This window comes from Erithacus rubecula, assembly GCF_903797595.1.
Source record: "Erithacus rubecula genome assembly, contig: SUPER_Z_unloc_4, whole genome shotgun sequence".
Taxonomy (NCBI): domain Eukaryota; kingdom Metazoa; phylum Chordata; class Aves; order Passeriformes; family Muscicapidae; genus Erithacus; species Erithacus rubecula.
In genome coordinates this window covers 3,391,565-3,411,851 of record NW_027635670.1, presented here as the reverse complement: position 1 = coordinate 3,411,851, position 20,287 = coordinate 3,391,565, and the positions used below count along the sequence as shown (strand labels likewise).

Genomic DNA, 20,287 nt, shown 5'->3' with positions numbered 1-20,287 from the left:
TAATATTTTTGTACTCAATGTCTGCCTACTAAAAATGGTGCCCAGGTCAAAAATTGCTCCTGCAGCTGGCATAATATATAGTATGCCACCTCTGTGTCTGCATCTGTGATACTAGACTCACCTTAATATTAAATGACTTGGATTTAAACTTGGACAAAATGTGTGGACAAGAAAATATGACTTAGAAATTGGAGAAGTAAAGACAGTTTTCAAGAAACTTGTGTATATAGGTGGGGTTTTATATTTACCTTTTTCTTTGTTACACTAGGACAACATATTTGTCCTTCACTAGGACTTCTGTCTTACAGCGAATTTTTAGTTAATGTCTATAGTTATCAGTCCTATATTCTGATTCACCCCTGTCACTGAGAATTGACCCAGCCTACTTTTCAAAGACAAAATTGCTGTTTTCTCTAAGCATTGCAGTAGCCAAGAGCTACATCCATGCATTTTTAATACCATCTCTGGATTCAGTGCTATTCCTAGCCTATAAGATGGTGAGCCAAAATTGAGAGCCATGGAAATTGAAAATGTTTGCTTTGATACCCAGTATGTTACTTGATTTTCCTGTGTGCTCTTAAGAATCATATTTTTCTCAGTAGAATCTCAGCCTCTGTTGACTGCAGTTACATACGTGATTACTGTACATATCTGCACATGGGGCCCCATGACTCAGTCAGGCATCCAGAAAACGAAGAGTCTGCAATTAGGAACCACTTGAGATAAATTTGGTTTGTGTAGCTTCATTAATCCTACACAATACCTCTGGGCAGAAGCATGGACACAGTTGAGTCTCCAGGATAGCAGTCCAGCTGCCTTGATCATGAGTCCCTCCTCTGTTTCTAAAACCCTGCCTCAAGGGATTTTTGTGCATGCAAAAACAGCTTAGTTATTGTGACTTATTTTATTGCAGCTTGTTGACCGAGCCACAGTAATTGATTGTAGTCCATTGCTAAGGTCAAGTCAAAGCTATAACTTACAGTAATGTGGTTGGAGCTGAAGTCAGGATTGAGTGGTTCCAAGGAAGGAGTGAGGAATGGCACCATGTAGGTGCTCTGTGGTTTTTTTTTCAGTACATCTTCTATTCAGCTGTGCCCCTTGTGCCTGCAAAGGTTATATTTTAACAACATTTATAATCCAAATCTTATTTTATTAGCACTTTTAAGTAGTCATTGAATAAAATAACCTGTAATAATGGATGTCTCTAAAATACCTTACTAAAAGCTTGGGGTTTTTTTGTCCCCCTTCATGTTTCTGCAGACTATACTCCATCCGCTTCAAGCTTTGTGCTCTTTCCAACTTCAGCATGGTGCCCAAATCCATCACAGCAAGGAGCATCTTCTCAAAAATGGCTTATATGACAAGCCCATGCCAAAGAATAAACGCAAACTCAGAAGAATGGAGCTTCTGGTGAATAATGTTAAAATATAAGAAAACTGTACTGACTGTACAGTGGGATTTATTTGCAACTGGCAAATGAATATTAATCTGGATTTAATCCAAACAGTTGACTATACTGTAATAAAAAAACTTTTAGGTCCTTCTTAGGCAGGAGTTTATCTACCAATGTGACAAACAGTAATGGACAAGCTTTTTCATTTATGCAGTAAGCCAGGTGCCTTTGTTCAGATGATGAAGGAGCATTCTCATTTCCTGTAGAGAAGAGGAAGAAAGCTGAACATAATTTAGATTTATATTATCACTTGGGTGTCAGATATGATCCTCAATATGACTGGATGAATTTATTTTGGAGGGGTTTTTGTCAATACAAAGAGACAAGAAATATGAATACAGATGTGATGGAATTGTAAAGCTTCAGCAGTCAGAATTATATTGAATTTTTACTGAGCTTTTTAGCTTCAGTATCTAATTACAGTAGGCTTTCAAAACACAATTCCTTATATTCTTTAGTTCAGATGAGCATAAGGCATGTTATTTGGACAGTTCCTTCTAACTTCAAGATTTTTATTTCTTGTATTACTAGAACGCCTTTTTGTAAATTTACATGTATTTTACAATGTAGTCGGGTTTAGTTTCTCTCAGACTCAATTTTTAAATTAAGTCTGGATATGTTTTTATGAAACTGAACAGTGAGGACTTACAAAAAGAATAGTAGAAAAAGTAATTTTTGGAATTATAACTCAGGTGCTTTGCTTTTACTGAGCAAAAACTAGTCTTCCGCAGATGGGGAGATCTCGTGAATAGAAATACATAATATCCATACTCTGACTTACAATTATTATGCTTCTAAAGGAATTAAAGAAGCTCAGTGTAAACTGCTTTGTAAGAAGTATGATGCAATAACAAATGATTATGTCTGGTCAAAACCAACTAACATAATTATACATCTTCTAGACTTCATGTGTTTAGTTTTTCACTTCTAACAGTGATATAACTCTATTTCTTTCTAATGGGAATTGCTAGAAGGAGAAGTATTGGGCATTTTTACAGGCATTCTGAAATAATATTTTATGGTCTGGGGGAAAAGTAAAGTGAAGTAAAGGTTCTGATAATCCTTTCTTCTACATAAATCCCTCCTGCATTTAAGAGATTAAAATGTTTAATGTTTGTCTTTACTGTCACTTTCACTCTAGGTAACAGCATGAAGCTAATTGGGTACTAATAAGGCTTAGAAAAAGATATTTTGTCATTAATTTATAATCTGTAAGACAAGAAACTACAGGAGCAGGGTGGGGGTGGAGTGAGGGGGATGTGTAAGCACAACTAACCAATGTTTTACTGGAAGCTTTTCTGCAATTAATAAGAGAGGTCAAAATTAGGTCAGAGATTAGCTAAGAAGTTTTAGTTAACCCTGAGCTAATAGTGACCTTTTGTTTAGGCATGGATAAACAATATAATTTGTCTGGCTATACTAGCAAAGCTTATATAATCTTTTTTCTTCTCCCAGTCTAGATAAATCCAGTATCTGTCACTAAATTCAGCAAAGCTGAATTAATTTTGACAAATCTGAAGCAAACCAGTCTCATATGATTAATGATAGTGTAGATGCACTTTTGTTCACATTGTAACAGAGAAAGGGCATGTTTATTCCTGTAGCAGGCCAATCTTCAGGCTAACTTGGGAGTCTGAAGTTGCAATCTTGTGTAAATTGTGTACACAGCCTTGTGTGTGATGCTGTGTCCAGTTCCAGGGTTGATAGGGCTCCTGCTGAGCTGGTAATCTTCCTTCCCTGTGCCCTGGGACATGCTCAATAATTCCTTGAGGAAACATGGTTATCAATTAAGCTTCATTGTTAATGTCATATTTACATATATGGATTCACATTTAATGTTGTATATGTTAATTTAATTTACCTTACTTTAAATTCATCTCAAGGAACAGTGTTTCTTTTGACCTACATTGTGAAGTTTATTTTCCTAGGCAGAAGATTAAGTGTGTCTTTACATAATATGTGAGTTTATATTATAGACAACAGAAAGAAATCTGTATTACAGCCTGGGATTCATAGCCATCTGCAAAATGCCTTAGAATTACAAGATCGGAGAAATAGTTGCCTTAATTGAGTTATAATCCTACATTAAATACTCTTGTGCGTGCAATCTGTGCAGAGTTTTCATGTTTTTCAGCAAAGGACAAATTCAACATAGCTTACAATAAGCACGTTTTTAGCTTTGTTGATTCCTCTTGTTCTTTTACTTTTGCTCCTGTGGATAACAGGATTTTACAGGATCTCATGCTGGATGCATGGAAGCCTCTAATTGCTAATTTCCTCTGTTGTGCAATACTAGATCAATCAATATGCAACAGTTACTAAAGAAATTAGAAACAATGCATTGCAAACCTCGAGGCATTTTTTTTTTTTTTGAGATTGTTATATATCCTAGCTCAGCTATGATGTAGTGAACATTTAGGTGCAGCACAACAGCCATATGAAATACAGTTTCAGATTTGTTTGAAGCTATCAAACACAAAACACAATATTTCTTAAGTGGAACAGCATGATTTTGAAAACATGCACAATATAAGAGAAGCAATTTAGAAAGTTTGCTTTCAGGTATTTTGGATTCAGAATTTGCTGATAAATACATTACCTCAAAGAAATGAATACTCTGAAGTACAAACTCTCTTGACAGAAGCTGTGTGTGATGAAGTGGCACTCTTTGGAAGCAATTTCATTAGAATGAATTTAATTTGCAATTTTACTTTGCTGTAATAGTAAATCTGTTTCATTTTTCCTTTACTGAAAGATTAATGAGTGAAACCCACCAGTCTAACAAGATATTGATTAAAAAGGAAAGAATGTGTTTTCTTCTCATGTTTGATCCTTTGTCCTTGTCCACTTTGTACTTCCAAATACTGCTACCAAAATGAAATCTGCCTTCTATGTGCCCCAATATCGTGTGTTGGGAAACTGGTAGCATGGGTAGCAGGCTTTTGAACAGATGCAAATATTTTTTCCAAGGGGAGAATTGTTAATTAACCATATTTTCATAGTCTGTTGGACTAAGTTTGTGACAGAAAGACAAAGATGGAAATGTGTTAAAATAAGAACACAAACCACACCTCCCTTTTTGTTTTTGAAAGCTTCCTTATTTAAAAGACTCTCAGGATAAACATAAATGTATTTTTCTTCAAGATTCTGCTTTTGTTGCCTCATAACCCCATGCTACTAAAAAATTACTCTTTTATTAGCTTTTCTTGAGATAAAAAGGAAAATTTTCAACTGATTTCAAAAGAGGCAAAAATTATTTTAAGACCAAGGGTTTTCCTCTCAACTGCTACATTAGATAAAAAATTGCTTACACTGCATTATTTTCTCAACTTCCCTGCTTGTTTTGAAATTTAATTAAAAGCTGGACTTTTTAAAAGAGATAGTGATTCATATTTTTCTCTTGATGTTTGTGTGTTTTATGTCTATATACATGAATGCACATAAATTTTATGTTTGTTTCTGCCTCAAAGCAATAAAATCTCTAATTTACTGTATTACATTCCACCGTATCTCTACAGAACTGAATTTGTTCACATGTGCTGTTATTAAAAATCCTAGTCCTTTTTTGTGTCTTTTTACACCATTCAGTCAGTTAATGAAGAGATGTGACTTTGTGTATGCTATTTGATGAAAAAGGATTCCTTTGTTATCCATTGAAAACTGCATGAAGACTAAATTACTGTGGCAATTCCTCAAGCATTTCAGTTTCAGAGCTCTCTTCTCTCTTTCTGCAGTGGTGGCTGACTGCTGTTTGGTACCACACAAACATGCCCATCTCCCCACACTGAAGCACCACACAAGTGCTGCATCTCCAGCTCCATGCCCTAGTAGATGCAATGAGATAACCATAACGTATCTCACCCACAGTTTCTCCTTCCCCAAACTGCTATAATCAAGTTAAAAAACAAAATAAAGTGAAAACAAAAACCACAGATCTGTTGCTGTTCTTATGCAGCCATTTCTTATCTCCCTTCTACAAAACTTACACTTTAGGGACTTTCAAATTGCCTTGGTTAAGAGGTCTGTTCCTTGTATTCCTATTCACAATCCTTCTAGAGTCCCAGCCCTCAGAGCTGCTGCTTTTGCCTCACAGGGACAGATAACAGAAAAAAATTAAGAGAGAGGAGTCTAAGTAGGTGTTCTAAGTAGGATAAGAGACTTGTTTAACCTGAACCAGCAGCCATGCCCCAGGCAGCCACTTGTTCAATGCCCCACCAGCAGGATCTGGGAGAGAACTGGGAGGGTAAAAGGAGGAAAACTCAAGGATTGACGTAAAGGCAGTTAAATAGGGAAAGCAAAAGTTGTACATAATAGCAAGGCAAAATAAAGAACTAATTTACTGCTTCCCATGGCTGGCAGGTGTTCAGTCATTTCCAGGAGAACAGGGGCCCATCACATGTAGCAGTGATATGGGAAGATAAATGCCATCACTCTGAACATCCCTCTCTTCCTTATTCCACTAGCTTTACTTGCTGAGCAGGATGCCATGTGGTCTGGAATATCCCTTGGGTCAGTTGGGGTCACCTGTCCCAACTGTGTCTCCTCCCAGCCCCCAGGCAACTTCCTCACCGGTGTTGCAGCATGAACAGCAGAAAAGGCCTTGGCTCTGTGTAAGGCATGCTCAAAAAATTACAAAAATGTCTCTGTATATCAACCCTGTATCCAGAACAAATCCAAAGCACAGGCTGGTATCCTTCACTGTGAAGAAAATTAACTCTTCCACAGCCAAAACAAAGACACAGACTAGGTAAAAGTTGTTTCTGTTGCTATGGTATGTCTGCTGTAAAGTTTGGTACTTGCCATTGTGCTTTAGTGTTTCACATACCAGGATTGCCTTGTTTATGAAGTATATGCTAGGTTAGCTTCATTGGTTTTGTGGTTTCATATTTCGTAGATATTTCTTTGAATCCCATTGTATTTCCTAAAAAATGCTAATTACTTTTGTACTTAAGAACGTACTTCTGTTATTACGCAGAAGAATTGCTGTACCTATGGGACCATGGAAGCAGTAATTGAGAGCCTCAGTAGCTCAAAAGAAAGATGCTTTGGGACTTGAATGCTAAGATTTGCTCTCAATAAAGAGAGATACCAAAGAGTATATACAAAATACTTACATCACTAAACATACCAACTTTATGTGTTAGTGGAAGAGAACACAAAAAATATTTTCAAATTAATAATATATAAACTATTTGCTACTTACATACTTGAATGGAAATATAGATAATGCATTTTAAAATGCATGCTATTGTTAGAAGTTTATCACCATTTAAAAATACTATTTAAAAGGAAAATTAAATTCTATGAAATCAAAAAGTTTTGGTTCTAGTTACTTATTTTCCTTTTATTGCTGACTCATATATATATGTATGTAAAATGTGTAGATTAATAATAAGTTTCTAGTGGGATTTTTATATGTTCTTTTAAAAGATATTTTAAGGTGGATATACTGAGAAATGGGTCATATACTTGTCATGATTAAGCATTTGCAGAATTGAGGTCACGTACATTACATTTGATTTTTTTTCCCCATAATTTCCAGCAGAAGGTAATGAGGAAAAAATTATACTATTCTATATTAATGTTTCAGTTTATGGTGCTCCATTATACTTGAAGTAGTTCTCTAACGGATTTTAAGTTCATCCAAAATCAAGTTCCCTATTTTTTTCAGGGATTAGATAGGATGTCTTCAGTCAGTTCTAGGTGGCTGGTGTATGCCAAGTGTGGAGCCAGTATTGTAAGGATACTAGGATTAGATGGAAAGTTCATTCATATAATTTTCTCTAGAAAGATTATGTGGATTTTCTTTTTGCTGGCAAATGAAATTACATAGAATAGTGCCTTGTTTTCTCTTTTGATGTGTTTTTCATGGGAATTTAATACAGCTGTACATAACTGGAATCTTTCTGGTCATTCTGTTTCATTCTGCAATGTGTCAATAATGAATTAGTTAATGAAAGGTGCTGGGAGTCAGGTATTTGCCAAAAACATTGAACAGTTATGATCTGTGACCCTTGCCTTATCCAAAGATATTTTCTTTCAGTTCTTTGAGCAGGCATTTCTAGGAGATAAAATATATACTTCACTTACCTTGAAACTGTTGTGAGATAATCATACTCTTGGCTTTGTTCACCTGTGTCCTACCAGACAGACAACAGTTCTCCCCTCTGGGGAGCACTTGGATCCCTGTGATCAGTGAGAATTTCTTTAGCCCAGCAGGCTGAACCTGCACCTCAGCCTGCAAAACTAAATCCTCCCTGCCTCTCTGTTCAGACAGCAGTCGTATTTCCTTTTGACCCTGTTGTCACAGTGGAATCACAGATGATATTTAGCAGAGCTTTTCTGGTACTGTTGGGGCATTATGTGCTTTTGATATGAGAAAGGTGAGCATTAGTTTCTGTTGCAGTTACTGTTTACTAGGGATTTGTCTGAAACGAAAAAGAAAAAAAAATTAAATGTCAGTATTGTCTGATAATAAAGGACAAAATATGAAAGCAAACTTTTAAGGGCCAGATTTTACACTTTACCTAGGAGTTCCTAACAGGAGGTCCTTGCTTATATGCCCTTCTCAAGATGTGAGGAAAATCACAGCCCTTCTGTTCCAGAGAATAGAAAAACAGTTCTGTCTTTCTATCTCTAGAGGCATGTATCACTTCAAAGATGGGGGAAAGGGGAATGACTACAGTAGCTGAAAACTGTAATGCTGAATATCAGTAATTTAAAAGTGAATCTGTGCATGGAAGCTGCCTCTTTAGGATACGTCCTCTTTAACGTTTTTAAGGACATCAAGAGAAATTTGGGTGTACTTAATAATCAAGCAAGAAACCTGTCAGCATTGTTGACCTCAGACACAAATTGCTCTAAATTATTGTTGTTGTTTTCATAATGTGTATATGAGAAGTGTATGTGTATATGTAGTAGTAAGTCAAAGTGATAATGAAATTTAAGGAGAGGAAATTGAGTATTTATCTTTCTGTTTTTAAGAGTAGTTCTAAAATTCAGAAGGACGAATTGCTGGAGGTGAATTAGATGTAGAGAGCTGTATGAGTTGCAGAATGAGAGAGTCTCTCCCAGTTTGCATCTGCTCTTCCTAGCACCTTGAAATCAGAAAAAACTGTGATATGAATTTGATAACATTTTGCAGAACTGATTCAGTCTGTATCTTCATATTCTGTTGAAATAATTTTTTTTTTATAAAGGTCTTGTGCTGCCCTTTTTAGAGATATGAACTTTTCCTTTGTGAAGTTTTGGATTATATTCTAGTGATTTGGATTAAATTCACTGGAAATTTTACAATTAGCAGATTTTTAGTTTACGGGGTTTTTTGCCTGTAAAATACTGAGTATATTCTGTCTCCAAATTTTATATTTATATTTATATTCTGTCTCAAAATTACTGAAGCAACTACAGAAGATAGAAACCTATTTGCATGCTGTATATGTTTTCAGCTTTCACAATGAAATATCATCCTTCTGAAATAACTGTACAAATTATGTCTATTCAATATCAACAGGTGATTTTAATTTCCTTTATAAGTTCATCTGAAGTTACAATCGTATCAGTGCCTTTATTTTGAGATGATTGCTACTTCCTAAAAGTAGATGTTTGGCAAGTAGTTACTTATACCAAATTTTATTTATATCAAAATGTTACAAATATGTACCTATTTGTATTTCTTACTAATTCTTAGAAACTTTGCCATCTGCTCAACGGATTACTCATGTTTCAGTCTAACATTCTGTTCTTGAGGTAGGTAATCCATGATCATGAATAAATTCTTCATACACTACTTCTTTCTTGGAGGAAAAATGCAATGCTTTTGATTAACAACAGAATTTAATAAAGGGGAAAAAATAAAATATGACAGGGGTATTCTGCTGAGTGATTCTTCCAGTTAAGTTGATTTCTACAGGGGCATGCCTTATGAATAATTCAGGTAAGATGGAAGCAAGTGCTTTGCTGGCCAATGACTCAATGAAGAAATTGTGTTGGAACCAAAGCATTCTATGTAAAATGCATGATACTCTTAATGCTTATGTTTAAGTATTAATAAGTTTTATCCTATAGGATAACCAGGGTGCAGTAGGGTTGAACCCCAAGCAGGACTCCTGTATATCACTTCTGAAGCTGTCACAAATGCTCTGTTTTAAAATGGTACCAAGTGAAGGGTCACCGTTATTTAACATAGCAGCAGGCTTCAGATCTCAGGCAAGCTGAACTGGTTTCAAAGGAGAGACAAAGTTTTACAGATAGTTATGGAAGCTCTAGTGAAGAAGCAGGTACTCTACACTATGTTTCTCTGCTTCCTGAAGAGTTAAATTTCTTTGAGTAAATAATTTGAGCAGCAACACAAGCAGGCTTTACTAGAAACATCTTTTTAAAATGATCTATGGTAGCTCATGTAAGAAATCCATAGTAAATACCAACTGTTCTGTTTTAATTTGCATATACATTAAATAAATATATTTGTTGAGAAAATATGTCTTGTTGTGAATGCAGCCAGTGGATGCTTGAGTTATACAGAAGATAATGACTTTTATCTGAAAATCTTTGAAGAGTTTAAAGAGGTTTCTTAATTTCTGCATTTTTACTGTGGTGCGAAAAACCTGCTAACTTGCTTCTTATGCTTAAAGGGAGTTTTTGAGAAGTTAATGGATTGGTTGTGCCATTCCAATTTGTTTGTTTCATTAGGGCTGTTTGGTAAGGCTGGAGTTCATGCTGCAGCAACTGTGTGTGCTGGAGGTCTCCCTGAGGAATGTACGGCTGGAGACTGAGCCTTTTGCTTCTGCTTTACCTTCACTGTGGCATTGCACACTGGCATAAGGACTCCTCTGCAGCATGTAAAATTAGTTTAAACATCCAAGAGCTGAAATGTGTCATAATGTGCAGTGGCATTCATAATTTCACTGCAATATCTGGATAGTTACTGCAGAAGTTCTTTTCCCCTTCTTAGCTATGCTATCCCTGCCACCATCTCTGACAGGCTCAGTCTTGGCCAGCAGCAGGTCCATCTTGGAGCCAGCTGGAGCTTTGTCTGTCATGGGGAAAGCTGCTGGCACCTCATGACAGAAGGCACCCCTGCAGCTCCTCCCCCTCCCAAACTTGCCCCAGAACTGCAGTACTGTGTGCTTACACTGCTGACAGTGCAGCTGCAGGACAAGGTTCCCAGTCTCAGAGCAGCACACACATGAAACAAAGACTAAGATCAAGGAAAAAAACCGGCTACTTTAAGGAGTACAGGGACAGCTGAAAAGTGGCAGCTCTTTTGGGATTTGGCACCCGTGGTATCTTTGTGCTACAAGAACGGTGGGCAGACCCTTACTCAAAATAACCCACAGATGCTCTGGCAAGGATTCCATCAATAGGACTTAAGAGGAAGACAACCCTCCCCAAATTTTGGGACTGTGCGAGTGTGACCCAAGGGGGAAAAAGCCTTCCTGACTGCAGACAAAGGGCACCAATGTGGGGTGTTGCTGCAAGAGCAGCAGGCAGTAAGTTACCCACAGTGGCCCAGGGGTCATGCCCAGTGCTCCAGAGGAATGCAAAAATCTCCCAGAGACTGAAGCCAATCTGCCTCGTGGCAAAATTCCTTCCTAAAGCCAGACCTGTCCATCCCCTAAGCTTGTGAGCAAGCCCTGACCAGGGGCTTCTCCTGCTCAGCCACAAGCAGCCATGTAGTTCATGAGCTGAGCACAATGTGCCATCAACCTGGAGGAGTCCAGCAGAGCCCTTCCCCATTAGGGAAACCCTCAGCACAGGGCTTGGGCACCTCTGCAAGCCACAATCCCTCCCCTGGGCTCATGTGAGCAGAGGACATCACCCTAGCACTTGCTGTGACTCAGTCCTTGCAGTCTCTCCTTGCAGGCATCTCCTGCACTGCTCATGCTGCTCATAAAGCTCAGGAGAGTGGCAAACATCTGTCCAGCCTCATACCTCAAAAGAGTCACCTTCCCAAACAAAGGCCATTGTTTCTGCACAGGAAGGCAGGCAGTGCCTCGGGCACATGGAGAGCTGCAACCCCTCTGTGCAACACGGCAAGCAACAGGCCATGGCACTGTTTACTGCATTCAAAACCAGCATTAAGAACTATGTGGAGCTGTTAGAGTGAGTCCTGAGGAGTGCCATGAAAATTACTGGAGAGCTGGAGCACCCCTGCTATGAAGACAGGCTGAGAGCTGGGGTTTTTCACCCTGAGGGAGGAAAAACCTTCAAGTACATGCCGTGACAGCATCAGGCACAGAGCCAGGCATTGCCAGCTGGATGAGGGAGCCAGACTGTGCTGCTCTGCTCTGCTCACCTCCAGTTCTGGGGACAGCTTTGGTTGCCACAATGTAAGAAAGATACTGACCTGCTGGTGAGCATCTGAAGGAAGCAACCTAGAGTGTGAAAGGTCTCAAGGGCAAGACTTATATGAAGGAGCTGAGGTCACTTGGCACGTTCAACCTGGAGAAGGCTGCAGGAGAGGTTTACAACTTCCACAGGTAGGGCAGTGGGCAGTAGGTGCTGATGTCCCCTGTCTGGTGACAGTGGTGAGATAAAACAAAATGGAATGAAGCTGCTGGCTGGCACCTAGGAAGAAGTCCTTCCCCGAGAGGCTGGTCAGTCACTGGAACTTGTTACCTGGGGAAGCAGTCATCATATCAACAAGCCTGGCAGAGTTCAAAGGGTGTCTGGATGACAACTACATGGTTTATTTTTTTACATAGTCCTGCAAGATCCAGGTATTTGGACTCAATGGTTCTTAAAAGGGCCCCTTCCAAATTTAGGTATACTACAGTTACATTACTGCACTACACATCTAAGGTAATTGGTTGCAATACCACTAAAAGCTATTTCCCCATTACTTGGCAACGTAACGGCTTTCTGTTTTTAAACAAGTTGACAATTTGTACTTGGCAGCTTTTGTTATGAATAGAATTAATATAGCTCTTGCATCCAGTCCTTGTCTTGCAGTGTTCCTTCTAGGATATAATAGGTTTAATTAAACCTACTCAGTTTGACAAAACATATTTTAATGATGCTCTGTAATGCCAGAGATTTTGCATTTAATGGCACTTAGAGCATATTGACACACAAAGCAGTTGTGACATGTTTATATTGAATCAAAACTCTGTTTTAATAAAAAATGACACAGTATTTATGATGCCATGATACATAGGTCATTGATTATTAAGGATGACATCATTTCACAAAAGTAGATGTGATTGCGCTGAAATGTAATGACAGTTTTAGAAAGATTATCCATACTTCAGGCTCCCTATGGCTTTCGATTTCCTTTCAGTTAATTAACTTGAAAGATATTAATTCTAGATTGCAGGTCAGATTCAACTGCAGCAAATAAAACCTCAGAAATACGGGTTAAACCAAAATAAGTGTCTACATTTTAGTCCTTAAATCTCAAATTATACATGGCTAAATTGGGGTATCTCATGCAGGGCCAGAAGTTGGACTCGGTGATCCTGATGGGTCCCTTCAAACTCCACACATTTTATAATTCTATAATTGTATGATTTTTAGTTAAGGCTATCTGCAAAAATATTTCAGAAAACGTTGTAGAGTAGTTGTATTTCTTGGTGAGTAAGACTTTGTAAGTGTAATGTGTGCGTGCAAGCTGCAATGCAGAATGGTTAAACATGGTTACAGTGTAAAGTAAACATGATTGCATCCTGTGGTTGTGGTTTTCCACGCAGTGAGCTGTCCAGTTAGCCTCAAATGCTCAGTGGAGCAGACTTTCAGCTTGTTCCTGCTCTAGTACAACAAGCTAATTTCAGTATTTAAAAAATGGTATTTTTACTGGTGCCTTTTCCTGTTTTCCTAATAGGTTTTTATCTCTCTGTGAAACAGAAATCGGGTCTGTGGTCTTGCTAGAGGTTTCTCACTCAAGCCGCAGTTTATCATTGGCAAAATTGTAATTCTCAAAAATTGCAAACACTGTTTATGCTTTACAAAGACATGAGATATTGCACATCCCTTCAGGAACACTTGGATTTTGCATCTTTCATATTTGTTGTCTTTTCCTTGACTTTCAACATCTCCTTTATGCTAGGAATTACATTCTAACCTCCTTTGTGTCTCTCTTGACTCGCTCTCTTCCTAAATTAGAGCATATGCTAAACCATCTCTCCGAAAGGCTGCATTTAAGTATATTTCCTTTGGCTTTTGTCTGACAAATTGTCAAAAAAGAGACTACCAGTTTCCCCCAACTAATAAATTAACATATTCTTTCTCTTAATTTTATGTGCCTAGCTTTTGATTGGCCAGACTTGAGAATTACTTCTCTGAGTCTCTGGAGTTTAATTGCATGAAAATTAGTTCTTTCATTTGCCTGAATGTGCTAACCACTTTCTATTAACATTGCTTTCAAAGATTCATTTTCTTTGCTCCAAAGACCTTGTATCTCAATGTAAGTTTACAATATTTTCTGGTTCATAACACTGTATCTTAAACTAAAGCAGCAAAACAAAACTGGTGCTGCCATGTAATCAGTTCTGTAGAAACTGATATGTTTAAATTTGCTCTTCAGGAAGTTCTCACTAATTTTCCCATTTGGGACCTCTTTGGCCTTCATGTATATTAACTGACAATTTATCAGATGGTAATTTTCTGTAAGGCACTTAACCAGTCTATAAATACAAGAGGCAGCTCAAAGTTTGTGAAGTGTGTTATAGGTGATGTCTGTGGGTGAGTTTGTGAGCTCGTGTCAGTGCTTATGTTAGTCTTGTGTAAACTCTGTCCCTTGGTGATCTGTATATTGGTACACAGCAGGCCTTGGCTTTGGGCTATGTAGTGTCACAAAACCAATGCTATTCCTTCCTTGGTAAGGAATTTGAACACAGTTAATATTTAGGAATTAGTGAAGTTGTATTTTTTTTTTTTTTTTTTTTTTTTTTTTTTTTTTTTTTGCATTTGTGCTAGTGTTTGTTACTATTCTGTCTATACAAACATATCATCATTCATTAAATGGAAACTTGGACTCTGATTTCTCTAAGATCCCAAGGGAAACTTATACTTTTGAGCACTAATCCTGCTAAAAGTAATGTAAACTAGTAATTTGATTTAATTTGTAGCTGTGGGTAATAGACATGCAGCCTTCTGATGTTTGCTTAGTTTTTGTTGATCGTATCAGCAATTTTTCAGATGACTGGAAATATTTATGTAAAAGTTGACTATGCATGACAGTGCTAATATTATCAGACCACTGCTTGTTGAGAATTCCCTCAAACTAAGCAGGAAAAAGAGAAGCTGAAAAATTTGTGAAAAGTCTCTAAGACCTGCCAGTGGATCCATCTGAAACTAAATGGACCTTTAAAATGCACAAAATCTGATCATAAGGAGATGTAAAGTCTACTTTTCTTTTTTCACTGTTTGCTTCTAAAATGTTCCTCTTTGTGGCAGTTCATTAATGTAATAGGCTCTTGTCAGTGACTAAAGGAAATAAATTTTCCTTGGCTTTTTTTTTTCTGTTGATCTGGGTGGCCTTAAGTGGCAACATAAAGTATTGTTTTAATAGCCTTTGGAAGCTGTGGCTACTAGCTTGTGAATGTATGTGAACACTTGAAGTATTGTTTAAAAATCTCGAGTTCCTAGTGTGTATTTTAAGTGTCCTGCTCTTAGGAATGTTGAAAAAATTTTGATTTTTCCTGTAGGTAAAAGGAGTGAGAAATAGCGAATAAATTGATTTGCCTCTTAGGCAATGACTCTTGTGTGGTGATGGAATGCATTGTTCAGTCCAGAAATAGCAGTATGATGCTGGGGTACATAGACATAGTTGAGAAGCAAAATCAGTTCAAGGTAAAAGTGTTACTGAGGCATCAGTAAATGTACAGCTGGGAGGGAAAGAAAATAGCTAGTAAATTTCCTGAGAAAAGGAGAGAACATTGAAAAAAATGCTGTTAGTGGTTTACAGAGAGAAAGTACTAATATAACAATGGGAACCTGAATGAATTTGGAAGTTGATTTTCTAAACTGTGCGTTGCTTTTGCATATGTAAAACTGCATAAATATTTTATGTTAGTGTAAAATATGGTGTGTAGTTAGAGAAAGAAAGGGTGAATGTGTGTACTTTGTCACCAGACTGTGCCTAAATGAGGACTAAAATTTGGTTTTGAGTTTTCAAGAATGTTTTTTTTCAGCCTCTTGTTCTATAGTTTTTAATGTCAGAAAAATCCCTTTACAGGGCTGTGCTCTGTGATGCACTGTTGGATGATATATTTTCAAACAGAATGCACTAGTGGAAACCCTAGGGAATTGCTTTGCTCACAGCAGAAATTCCTTGGTGTTGTTGTGAATGTTGTGAATAAGAAAGTTCAGCTTTGGATTTGTCTCAAATTATGTCTGTCTTCTCATTCAGAAAATGTTACAATAGTGGAGTTTCATAGCTGCTTTCCATTTTCTAACTTCAGTGAGGGTAGCTGGAGGGGAAGAGGGCTATAGAGGCTTCAGTAAAAGTAAATCTACTCAGCCTTTCACATCCAACTACTTTTGACACCGAGCCACAGATAGAAACTGGTGAGCTACCTTCTGGTTTGGGTTCAGAGGTTGTTAGATACCAACCCTTGCAGGGAGATTTGGGTGTATGGGGCTCCTCTGAAAATCCAAGTGCCAAGCAGTGCCTGCAACCAGTGTCCAGCTCTATTTCAGTTAAAGCTCAGCAGCAGGGTCTAAACTAAAAGGCACACACAAGTGTCTTGGGTAAAGGAGGGGCCACCAAGCAGCAGCAGCTGCTGCAGGTACTTGACAGTGGGGAGCAAAGTCTGAGACCATTCCTCTGAAGGTCATACGTAGGAAATGTGTGGGGAAAACCCCCAAACATTTGAAATCTTGAAGCTATATACACATTTTCAAAGTGTCTGAATAGTGATATAAGATAATCCTTAGAGCTAAGGAGGAAAACCATATCTGTAAGGTTACTTAGGATTTTGAATTGCTTATTTTGGGAAAAGAATCAGGAAAATTTTGACACCTTGCTGTTTCAAGAACACAAACAATGGTTTTTTTTTTTCATCTGTCAACTGAAAGAGTACATCTTGTCTGAGGAAAGCATTAGTTTTTTGGGGATGTTTTTTTTACCTCTGTTTATAATTCAATCCTTGTTCTTCACACAAGAGCTGTTTTTCTGTAGCAACTTTACTAGGACCCAGTAGAGTTCATTCTTAGCTTGTAAACAATGTTTTTTGTCTTTGTAAACCCTTCAAACTGAAAATTTTGTCATGGTTGGGTAGAACTGCACATTGCAGGATCAACCATTAGACCTGAAGACAGACTAATTAGATGTTTGCCTTTTGCTACATGATATTAAGACTTAAATTCTATCACACCTAAAGTTCATGCAATTGTAGGCATCAATCAATTAGATAAAGGAAAAACAGGTCAATTTTATTGGGCCCCCATGACTCAGGCAGATGATTATACTGAGAAAACACAGGAGCTGGTGCTTCAGTGGAGGGTTTGTTTTTGTAATTGACTAACTGCTGCCTCCTGCTCTGTTGACCTTCACTAATTTGTAGTATTGTCTGTCATTCCTTATCTGCAGTCGAGTGGGGAGGTTCGTATGTAAACATCAACATTGTTAAGGTCAGGGGGGACTGCATCTGTCTCTGTAGCCAGTTCATTTTTAATTGAGTGTACAGCCAGGCTGCAGGCTTCATGCCACTTGGTTCTGCATATCTGTCTGAAAATCTGCAGCTTCTGTCAGACTGTCACTGTTTTAATAATAATAAAATGAATAATGTAAGCAGCCATGGATCATTTAAAACCCTCAAGAGTGTCTTCTGGTACAGTGCCTGTGCTGCCACAGCACTGCAGGTGGGTGACATCCCCTGGGAATTGGCTCCATCCAAGGGTACAGGACACCCTGGGCATGTGGTGCTGTATCACAGAGGTCCTCTTTCCCTTTGGGGTGTCAGTGTAGGGACTGAAACTGAGAAAAACTGCCCAAATCTTTTACTCTAAAAGGTTGCGTAAATACTCTCATGTTGAATTTACCAATATTTCCCAATATGTTTACACAAAGTGGAAAAGTGTGTAAATTATTTCAATGGCCTGGCAAGTTAGCAACATTTTTAGAGAAATATTCATTTGGTCTCACTACCAATTCAGAGTTTATATGTTTTCAGTCCTTTTAGTTAGAAATATGGGGACAGAAGTGCTGTAGGTCCAGTGCTGTATGGTACTTTCCGTAACATCACATTTCTACTGTGGAATTCTTGTGTTTTGCTGCCTCTTGTTCTTTTATTATCTGCAAATTGTTATGAAGTTTCAGTTCTGCTGTGAAACATTCCATATCCTGATGTATTTTAACAGAAGCTATTTTTGGTAGTAACTGTATTAAATGTCCTTATTCTAATTTCACCTCTTTGTTCAACATAGCAAGCTTTCCATTTCAGCAAATGATTCTTCTTCCTTTGATGTTTCTTCCCTTCAGATGTTTGTATCCAATTACTTTCTTTTCCCCTTATTTCACCTTGGCTAAGGTGGCATACTTGATAGTCTTTAAGATTTTTTCCCAAATTTGTCCTCAAATTCATCTTCTAGCCTCTTATGCTGATACTGCTTAGCCTAAAGCTATTTTTTTTTTTCAGTTGTCTAGCTAAATATGAGAAGTCTTGGTGCTATCACTTTTCTAGCAAATGACTGTTCCCTCTCTGCCCTGTAATGAAATGGAGGACCCATACATAAATTTTTACTTCCCTGTTCTATATTCTTGTGAGCTGTCCTCTCACAACCTGCATTTAATTATCAGTATTCTGAATTATTTTGTATGCAAAGGTCCTAGTTTAACTTTTTTTCAGGTTGATTTGCAATGTAATTTGTTTTTATCCCAAAGCTTCCTTGTTTTTGAAACAGTCCATGTATGCATTCATAACCCCCACAGGCATTGTATCAGTCAGGAATAAAATTGACACATTTTCTCCCTGCTAAAGATTACTAATGAGAGTACTAAATAAGTGTGTTTTTTCTAACTGTGATTTGAGCAAGAGGTACAAAACCAAGGGGAATGGATGCTTCAAGGTCTGGTTTTGAAGCAGTTGGATGTATGGAAAGAAGATGAGTGCATTAATGAACAATCAGCAGTTTCACTTTGGCAAAAGTCAATAAAAGTGTTTTTAATGACAGTGACCTACCTGATCCTCCCTCCAGCATCACTTCTTCAAAATGATCTCCACAAAACAGTGCTAACATGTATAGAATGCTGAGAAGCATTAAAACCCATCCTGCATGTTGCAATGACTAATTGAAAGGAACAGCTTGATGAATTTTCTAGTTCAGTTGTCTGGCTTTTGCAGAGAAACTGCATTTCTGAAACATGGCAAGCTGAGACCAAAAGGTTGTTGCCTCTAGCAGTGGGTCTTTGATCTGGCTCTGACTGATGTTGCATAGTTGTGAATTCCTCCAGGAATGAATGATGAAACTAATGATGAAATATTAGTTCTGGGCTGTATTACTTGCAGATCAGGATGATGAAGCAGAAAAATTACCAGTGTACCTATTTGACCCTTCTGCTGTGGTACACTGCATTTCCTTGAGCACCTGCTCCTGTTTATTGCTTGCATTGCTTTCTTCAGAGCAGAGCTGTTTGTGTGTTTGGGAGCCCTAAGTGATGTGTCTTCTTCAGTGGGACTGAGTGTCCCTCCTGCCTGCCAAGCAAGTGTAGATGAAAGAAAGGAAACTAATTGGTGCTCTTGGGAAACTGCAGTAGAATGCTATCCTCCTGTGTCAAATTTCTACGTTGTAAGAGTGCTAAAAAAGAGCAAGCATTCCACAGTTCTCTGTGAGCTCAGGAGGTGGTGGCAAGATCATCATTGAAGGAAGTTGTAAATTCCTCATACAGCTACTAGGGAGAAGGAAAATCTTCCAAAGGTTTGTGTCCTGACTGTTGTGTATAAATTGTTTGTACTTTCTTGGATGTTGTTCTCCTACAGATATTTATCTCCCTGCCTTAGTAACATTGCTGTAATGATGTGCAGATTAAGAGTGAAAGGAAATGAAAGCAAGGTCAGCCCCCAAATGAAAAAGCATTCTGTTACAACAAGCCCTTTTTTTCCCAGACAGAAGGGAAAGCATTTTTCCTTTAAACTATGCTTCATCTTAGTGACAAGTGACTGAAACACAGAGTAAAGCAGAGAGGGAGATGGATAATGGGGTTAGTTCAGTTTGGCCTTTATTTCCACGTTTTGATCAAAAACTGACTAAATGATTTGAGGGGAATTGGTTTGTTTGGTTTTGTTTAATTTTTTTAAAAAAGTAGTAATTACAGTTTATGAGAACCTTGTCACAATGCCCTAGACTTAGGAAATGCTGTGACAGAAGTGAGTACAGTATTGGTACAGTTTGTAAAGAAATAAAATATTATTTATACAGTTCATATAATCAAGAATAATTTCAAAGTGTTTTGCAAATAACTGATGATTGTATGCAAACCCACACAGTGCATGGCATAAGCCAAAAGACCTATGATAAGGCACCATATTTGAAAATTATTTTGAAATTGCTGATAAACAAAATTGTCTTTATTAGGTCATGGGGCAAAGGTGGCAGTAGCTAGGGTAAGAGCTCAGCTGGAGTTTCTCTAGGGATTGATATGTGGACTGGGAGGAAGGAGTCCCTGAGTGTGGAGGAGTCCCTGAGAGTGGGGAATAAATACTGGATGGGAATGAAAGATTTGATATTTAGTGATAGAAATCTGAGAGCAGGTGATGTTAATGTAAGTGACATGCTCTTCTCTGATAAACCTCTTAAGCCCACTTTTCTTATTCTTATCGTCTTGATTTATTAATTTCATCATCTGATCTTGATTTTTAGTGATGGTTTTCCCATCTTACTCTCTGAGATATT

The 20,287-nt window shown here is 37.8% G+C and overlaps 1 protein-coding gene across 1 annotated transcript in view; it reads left to right on the top strand.

The window, feature by feature from the left end:
* The window catches only part of DTWD2 (DTW domain containing 2), a 60,875-nt gene extending 55,928 nt beyond the window's left edge, over positions 1-4,947 (top strand). The window contains exon 6 of the mRNA XM_079331526.1: positions 1,261-4,947. Coding sequence (XP_079187652.1) covers positions 1,261-1,431 — 171 coding nt within the window. The 3' untranslated portion in view covers positions 1,432-4,947. The remainder of the gene's footprint in view (positions 1-1,260) is intronic.
* Positions 4,948-20,287: the final 15,340 nt, after the last annotated feature.